Here is an 8,662-nt window from a genome sequence, read left to right as displayed (position 1 = left end):
AGACATAATAAAGCCCGCCCGCTTAGCTCAGTAGTGTCATGTTTTTTGTTTTTTTTTTGTTTTGTTTTTTTTTCGTTGTTTAAAAATACAGTTTGTAGTAGAATGATCATCTTGTGATGAGCTTACTTTAGAACAATAAGCCGAATAATCAATCTAAGCGTTAGAAACTTCTGTTAAAACCAATATTACAAATTTAAATACATTTTCTTTTGATGGCTTTTCATGCTCATTATCGTGTAAACGGTAATATGATAACGTTTTATTAGATAACATATTTTTTACCATTGAAAAGATGACATTCTATGTCACTCAGAACATTTTTAAAGAAGCAATGCTACTTTGAAAGCAATAAGTAAAGACTTAAAATGCTTTACTTACAATTTCAATAATCCCCGTGTTTTTGTAAAGGTCATTTGATTCTGATTTACTAAGAACTGAGCATAACTGAAAGAAGGCCGAATCGTTTGATAGTTCAATAAATGCACTCTGTATGTAGGATGGACGATCATACATGTATTTGGTATCTAAATACTTAGAACATTATTGTACCTAGAATATGTCGAGGGCTTATTACCCCTCTAAAGTAAAACCTCGTTTATCCATTGTACAATATATGAGCCATGCCATGAGAAAACCAACATAGTGGGTATGCGACCAGCATGGATCCAGACCAGCCTGCTCATCCGCGCAGTCTGGTCAGGCTCCATGCTGTTCGCTTTTAAAGCCTAATAAAATTGGAGAAACTGCTAGCGAACAGCATGGATCCTGACCAGACTGCGCGGATGCGCAGGCTGGTCTGGATCCATGCTGGTCGCATACCCACTATGTTGGTTTTCCCATGGCGCGGCTCATATTTTAATTCTAAAGCATCCAATAATACACATAACCTGACTTGCAGCAGGTTTCTGCCTTTTCGTTACTTTATTCAATCCTCTTTTAACAACAATACTATATTTGAATAAATGATCCTCGTCGTAAATGGCAGAACGTATTCAAAAAGTGCCCGTCATTAGCTGTTACTGTTTCTGTCATTACCTAAAGCAATCTTTCATCATGTAATACCCGATAACTTAGGCTGTGCTTTTAATCACCTAATCTTTATTTGCAACACTGCTCCTGGTAGTTCCTTTTTCCATAACTCTTGTTAAATGCGTTATAGTTTTGTGTAAATTCACAGCGTCATGAATCAACATTACAAATCTTCCTTCTCCGCTCTGACATCGTCTACCACATTCAAAAAAGAAGGTGTTATCATCCATGCTACCAAATCTCCTAATAGATATAAATGACCAGAACACAGGGACATGGCTATCAATGTCTGTCAATGTAAAAGCGTCTTTATTAACACATAAAGTACACCTTCCAGATATATTACATCGTTTCGAAGCCTCCGTCTCTAAAACATCCGCTTTGTATGTACGGACACCTGTAAGAGAACAATGGTTATTCTAGACAACTCAAACACTTCCAAAGTTATTTTTTAAAAACGCATTCAGAGTTATTCTAAAATTACAAATCTATTAACAGTTATTCTAAAATTACAAACGCATTTAAAATAGCAAATTCCTCCATGTTAGTACTCATTTGCGCAAGCTGGAATGCTTTTCTTAGTCATCAAATAAAAGCTCTTTGTTTTTCTTCAGTTTAGATTTAAATTAGAAAATTTACCTTGATCAATCAACGTATATTTCTGTTCTGTTATGTAACGTATTTGTGAATTAACAGGATCAAAACCATCCTTAATTTTTTCATCATTATTTTTCCAGTTTTCTTTCAGATTTATCAGATGATGACCCATTGTAAGACGAAATTTTAGATGTTGTTTTTTACATTTCCGGCAATAGTATTCCATGCAGGTCTGACAATAGAATTTCGCTGTTGATCCCTTTTTTTCAAATCGACATGGGTCGCAAAACGTTTTACCATGCGAAGACATTATACAAATTTATTTAGATTACACGTGCTTTCTGACAGCTGAACAAAGTTATGGTTGTACAACATTTGTTCCTGACGTAAAACAACAACATAACTTATAGTGTTCCGCATTCATGGATCCACTCCTTCTATTTTGTATTAGATTAATTAGCATACTGGCTTAAAGCAAATTTGTATTGTCTTTATAGATGAAAACACAATACGAACGAGGAAGGGATCTCGAGAAACGAGCAACTTAATTATACATTTTGTGCAATTAATTATTCAACTTTGTTTAAAAGGAAGAGTTTTGAGATTTGCGGTGTCATAAACTCCAGTTTGTTTAGTTTTGCCCATTGTTTACTCGTTTAAGGTAAAACCATTACTTTATCTGGGGATCTGATGCACTCTGTGAATCATTAAACGTCCTATGTATGTACACCCCCGTATGAATATATCTGCGGATGTGTCTAAATTGCATTTGATACTTATAACATATGTAAATGATGATTTCTGCTCAACCCGGTGCTAGAGGGCATGGACGGTAGCTTGCATGTCCCCTACCGTCCATGAACAGACTCGATCAAACCAAGCCTGAAACATTTTCGATTGTGTGGTGTTGGGCGACCTGTGGTTTTCAACTTTTTAATTTCATTCTAGTAAGTGGTCATCATTGCGTCTTGTGGTTTTGTCTTTTCTTTATTATTGCTTATGTGAGGTCCTAATGACATTACATGCTTTGACTTGTAAATTTACAAAAACAAATCAAACTGTTACCGCAGCTGCCAGGTTTTCATTATGATGGATATTGTAACACTTGGATCAAACGTTAGTATTATACCTTTCATATAACAACTATTTGTGCGTGTTATCTTAACATACATATCTTGTGTTTCATTTTTAGTCGATGTCAACAGCAGAGAAGCATGCCTCTTTAATTTTTCTTTTTTTGCAATATTGATTTAACTATTGGTTCTATTAGCTAATTAAATTCAATCAATACTTCTTTCATATAAATGCAATTATAAGTGATAAAAACTGCAATTATAAATGATAATATCACTGGAACCACATGCAAATTCGATGACGTAATTTTGTTAATATTAACCACTACTTTATTACAGCTGTCTTTAATCGAGTTGTATTTTGTATTGTCTATGCGGTAAACTTTGGATTACTGCTACACGGACTCGATGCAGTGCGTGCAAAGATTTGAGCCCTATTTTTCAACCACATGCTATTAGCTACTTTTTATTATTACTTTATGGAAAATCGTCATGGTCATGTGGTATTTTAAATCCATTGGGCCTTAATTGGGCAGGGTACGACATCTGCCATTTTTTCAATTCAATTTAAAAGTCATAGGCCCAAGGGATTCAAACCTGCAACCTTATTCAATCAATTCAGAATTATAACCATGTAGTGCCAGCGGCTCCACCTGTTTATGCCATACCACCACGTCCTCCAGCAGCACCCCCTGTAGTGCCGTCATGCCGTACCACCATCTCCAGTTGCTGCACCCCTGTAGTGCCGTCGGCTCCACCTGTTCATGCCGTACCATCATCTCAAGCAGCACTCTCTGTAGTGCCGTCGGCTTCATCTGTTCATGCCGTACCACCATCTCCAGTTGCTGCACCCTCTGTAGTGCCGTCGGCTCCACCTGCTCATACCGTACCACAATCACCAGCAGCATCCTCTGTAGTTCCGGCGGCTCCACCTGTTCATGCCTTACCATCATCTCCAGCAGCACTCTCTGTAGTGCCGTCGGCTCCATCTATTCAAGCCATACCACCATCTCCAGCAGCTGCACTCCCTCTAGTGCCGTCGGCTCCATCTGTTCATGCCGTACCACCACCTCCAGCAGCACCCCCTGTAATACCGTCGGTTCCATCTGTTCATGGCATACCATCACCTCCAGCAGCTGCACTCCCTCTAGTGCCGTCGGCTCCATCTGTTCATGCCGTACCACCGCTTCAAGCAGCACCCCCTGTAGTGCCGTCGGCTCCACCTGTTCATACCGGACTACCATCTCCAGCAGCTCCACCCCCTGTAGTGCCGTCGGCTCAACCTGTTCATGCCGTACCGCAACCTCCAGCAGCACCCCTGTAGTGCCGGCGGCTCCACCTGTTCACCAAGTGGAGGCAGGTAAATGGGTTCCTCATCCAAAACATCCTGATCCTTTACCCCGCAAGCAGCTGTTGAAAGTAGTATAATAATTGGTTGTTTTGAGTCAATCTGACCCCACTTGACCCCTTGTTCCTCTGTTAAAAAATCCAATGCTGGACAATTCAAAAACCACAGGTTTTACTAAGCTTTGTAAATACCTCTGATTTAACTTCCAAAGGTATTAACAAACCAAAAAAAAAAAACATATATTTTATATAAATTTTATATAAAATATATTTCATTAAAAAGTCACAAGAAACTTTAAAACCCATACTGAAAAAACAAGTAACCTCTTAATACAATGTAAACACATCAGCTACCACGTTTAAATCAGGAAGTAGAGACACATATTTATCCACTCGAGAGAACTTCCGCATTGCTAGAACGTTCTATCATAATCGTGACTGTGTTATTGCATCAGATTTATGAACTTAGGTACGCCATTTTGAACAGTTATAACAAAGGATATGTCTTATAAAATTAAATAATTAAAGAAAGGACTTATACAGATATATGATTATTTGAGACTTTTACAAAGATACTATATATCAGAGGATGGATACAACAGCGCGATGTAAGAACAGAATTTGCTATACTGTGACAAATATTCTGGAATTTGGATAAGAACGGACTTATTGAAAAAACAATTGATCAATAAATAAAATCGAATAAAAAGGATACGATTTTAGACTCTAATAACAAGGAATATGTGAATATTATTGAGAAATGAAAAGAAAGTAGGACATTCACCGGCGGTGTAATATTGTATCAGGCGACACACTAGGACTTTCTTTGCTAGTATAAAAACCATACAACAACATAATTGAAGGAATGAAACTTTAAAAACGTTAAACAAATTATTAGGTAGTTACAAACGCAGAACTTTATTTTACAGCTGTTACTGAAGTGTGCTTTAAACACTGGAACTTTAATCAAAAACAGGAAATTAATCGAAGAAATATGTACAGAGTTGAATTGGTAACAAAATCAGCTTTTAACAGTAAGAATCTATGTAAGGATTCCATGTACAATGTTCACATTTATTTATAGTAACGTTTACATTGTAAACGCACGTCACTTCCGTTCAAGTTTCTTTTTAACATTAGTGGAATTTCCATGTACAATGTTCACATTTATTTATAGTAACGTTTACACTGTAAACGCACGTCACTTCCGTATACCATGTTCAATTTTATTTTTAACATTAGTGGAATTTCTATATATCTATACTTTTATTTATAGTAACGTTTACACTGTAAACGCACGTCACTTCCGTTCAATTTTATTTTTAACATTAGTGGAATTTCTATATATCTATACTTTTATTTATAGTAACGTTTACACTGTAAACGCACGTCACTTCCGTTCAAGTTTATTTTTATATATCTATACTTCTATTTATAGTAATGTTTATAGTGTAAACGCACGTCACTTCCGTATACGCTTTTGGGAGTAGTATGGAATATAACGTTTATGGTACATTTTTGTTAGTAGTAAAGAATATTACGTTCTTGATACATTTTAACTCATTTTATTAAAATAATTTATAATTGTTTGTTCATTTACTCTTTGATTGTTAACTTTTAGTATTTTATACAATAAATCATAAATGTTTATACCATCTTGTAACATTTTTATGAAAAATAAACAATAATAACCACAGAGTGTACTTGTTTTGTCTTGATATTGTATGCTGTTATACTTAACCCCAGGTATATATTTAACTACTTCTTTTGGTGGAGGAAGTCCAAATGGATCGAAGTACATATTATTTAAGTAACAAACCCAATGTGTTCCAGGTCCAGCAAAGTCATCTAAATTGATTATTCCACACTCGTCCTTTGCTTTTGATTTTAATAAATTATTTCTACTAAATACGCCCCTAAAGTTTTTAATTTTTAATTGTTTAATCCATTGTTCAATTTCAAAGTTAGAAATTGGTTTGTTTATAATTTTTTTTTTACTATAGGAATTCGTCTGTAAGGTCTTCTCTGAGAATCAATCTGTATACCCTGGCCATGTCCCTTACCACTTAACAAAGATGTAATCAAAGGTATTCCTAGACTAGCAGCCAACATGCCTAAAAAACCGCCATTTTGTTTCTGTTTTTGTGTTAATTTAATCACTCCAGATCCTACTAGTTGCTTTCTTTGATTAGGTGTAAGATATGGTGATATTATATCTCTCTTATCATTAGCTACCGAAATCATACCATTTCCAAGTATTTTACTAACACCAGTACTGGCCAGCCCAGACAAAGCACCAATGCCTAGAGGGGCTAATATTTTTGGAGCTATTTTTGCTGCCATTGGAAGAATTGTTTTTTCCTAACAAACCAGCCAAAGCTCCTAAAAATCCACCATTTTGACCTTGACCAGACATTTGTTTTTTTTGAAATTGTAATTTCTAATCCCTTCTTATTTGCAACAGCTTTTTTCAATTTGATTAATTTGTGTTTGTGTTAAAAGTAAAGGAAAGTTTCCACGTAATTGTTCATGTTTTAATCTAAAAGTATGTGGAATTTTATTATTATAAGCTTAAGCTTGTGCTACATTTTTCATTTGTCCATCTGTAAGATTAACTTTATATTCAATGTAATTTAATGTCATTATATATAATTTATATTTATTTTATTTAAACAATAACAAGTTCATTTCCAATAGTATTTATTTCAACTGTTTCCTTATATAATACAATTGCGTAAACACGAATATTAGCTGTCGGTGGAATATTTAATTTAGCTGTTAATGTAATATGCTTAGGATCTTCTGTAGTTACTTCCTTTTTATACTCCAAGTTAAAATGAACAAATCCAAATAAACTAAAAAAGTTTGATCTATTTAGAAGACTTCCAGTAGTTTTGTTATTTTGTTTATAATAATAATTAATTACATCATCATATATTCTGGATAAAAAACACCATTACCTACTTCAAGACGACAAGAGCTCAAAGTGCAATTTTCATTTGCTGCATTAACTCTAAATGTATCTAATAAATGTGGATTATGTTTTTGTGAATTACTTTTATCAGGTCGTTGTAAATAAACAAATACATGTTGTGGTTTTGTTACACCAGCCGTTATTCTAAAAGTTATATTAGTTTGTTGTGTATCAGTTGATTGCGTCACCATTTCCCGTAGGTATGACCATCTTGCTTTTGTAAATCTTTCAGAAATTAAATTAAGTCCAAATTCATTAAAAACCAAACGTGGAACCCATAGAATTAATTTTGTTACAATTACTCTACCAGCATCAGCAGCATTAGCTCTAAAAATTAATTCATCATCATCCGTCAGTTGCAGTGTTATTTGAATTTGACTTGGAGGTATAATATTAGTTTCTAAACCCTGAAAAAATGAATAATAATTTAATGGAATTTTAGCATTTACCTCTTTACCACCCTGGATTAATACCTTTCTATTAGCAAACCCCGAATTATATTCATCTTCGGTTTTTCTGCTTTCAGCATTATCATTTATATTTAAATAAATATATTCGTTTGTTCCAGTTGTTTGTGCATAATCCTCAGACAATTCAACCAAACTCTTTACATTTACTCTCTTATATAAATTATTACAATCATATACAATTTTTCCATTTTGTTTAACCACTAATTGATCAATTAATGAAGCTGCATTATTAATTAGAGCAATTTGATCTCCACCACCATAATTATTACCATTAGCAAGCTTATTTACTTTAAAACTTACTTCAAAATAAGCATTAAACTAATCAAAATATGAGCTTCTATCATTAATTGTAAAGTGATATCCGTTTTTTTGTTGCTTAACATTATTTCCCAAGACAGATATTAAGGCTGTATCTAATTGAATAGGAGTTAATTCATATCTTTCACAATATTGTTTTGTTCTAAACATGTATATAGTATATATTATTTTATTTTTTATAAATTAATCTGTTAATACGTTTACGTGTCCCAGATCCTGACAATATTCTATTTATTCTCATATGAATATCCTCCTCTTTATCATTATTTTTACTTTTATTCTTTTCTTGTAATTCCTTAGCAATTAAATTACCAACTGCCGAAGCAGGTTTCTTTTTAAATTTTTCAACAATTTTATTAGCAGCCAAATTTCCAACTTCTGTTCCAACCGTTTTTGTTCCACTTTCAAGTGCTGCTTTTCCTGCTGTTTCCAGAGCTCTTTTTCCAGCTGTGCTAATTGAAGATGCAACTCCACCTGAAAACAATTTTGTTAAAGTGTCAAAGATACCTGTTCCGTGTATGATTTCTTTTCCCGTGTGAGCATCAACATAAATAAATATTCCTTTATTTTTGTCATAAACTTTTTTGTACATTATATAAAACTAAAATTTATATTTCTTTTAAAATTAGTGTAAAACTTGTTTCAACCTCATTAAAATTAATTATTCTCCCAAATACATCTGTAATATATATTCTAATTGAATTTATAACATATTTATTAATTTCAGAATATCCAACTCTTTGTGGTTCTTTTGTAAATGGATAAGCTCTTGTTAAATCTGCAGTACTTAAAGCATAGATAATATCACTGAAATTACCATCAACAAGTGAATTATCAATAAGATCACAATGAAT

At 33.7% G+C, this 8,662-nt stretch overlaps 2 protein-coding genes across 2 annotated transcripts; one reads left to right on the top strand and one right to left on the bottom strand.

Annotated features, from left to right (window-relative positions):
• Window positions 1-849: 849 nt before the first annotated feature.
• LOC123529557 (docking protein 3-like) lies at window positions 850-2,070 on the bottom strand. Its single transcript, XM_045309926.2, has 2 exons — window positions 1,669-2,070; window positions 850-1,426 (listed from the first exon to the last, which is right to left on the bottom strand). The coding sequence occupies exons 1-2, from the start codon at window positions 1,934-1,936 to the stop codon at window positions 1,092-1,094; spliced, it is 603 nt and encodes a 200-aa protein (XP_045165861.2). The 5' UTR covers window positions 1,937-2,070; the 3' UTR covers window positions 850-1,091.
• Window positions 2,071-2,715: 645 nt separating this feature from the next.
• On the top strand, window positions 2,716-4,023 carry LOC123530495 (uncharacterized). Its single transcript, XM_045311270.2, has 2 exons — window positions 2,716-2,742; window positions 3,322-4,023. The coding sequence occupies exons 1-2, from the start codon at window positions 2,716-2,718 to the stop codon at window positions 4,021-4,023; spliced, it is 729 nt and encodes a 242-aa protein (XP_045167205.2).
• Window positions 4,024-8,662: the final 4,639 nt, after the last annotated feature.

Source organism: Mercenaria mercenaria, chromosome 13 (assembly GCF_021730395.1).
Source record: "Mercenaria mercenaria strain notata chromosome 13, MADL_Memer_1, whole genome shotgun sequence".
Taxonomy (NCBI): Eukaryota; Metazoa; Mollusca; class Bivalvia; order Venerida; family Veneridae; genus Mercenaria; species Mercenaria mercenaria.
Note: the sequence above shows the minus strand (reverse complement) of the source record. Positions and strands in the feature narration are given on the sequence as shown.

Excerpts from the sequence above, each read along its gene's own strand:
- LOC123529557 (XM_045309926.2), bottom strand. The coding sequence starts at position 1,936 with ATGTCTTCGCATGGTAAAACGTTTTGCGACCCATGTCGATTTGAAAAA. Across the intron at positions 1,427-1,668 it reads ATATACGTTGATTGATCAAG|GTGTCCGTACATACAAAGCG; the intron begins GTAAATTTTCTA and ends GTTCTCTTACAG.
- LOC123530495 (XM_045311270.2), top strand. The coding sequence starts at position 2,716 with ATGGATATTGTAACACTTGGATCAAAC. Across the intron at positions 2,743-3,321 it reads TTGTAACACTTGGATCAAAC|AATTATAACCATGTAGTGCC; the intron begins GTTAGTATTATA and ends CAATCAATTCAG.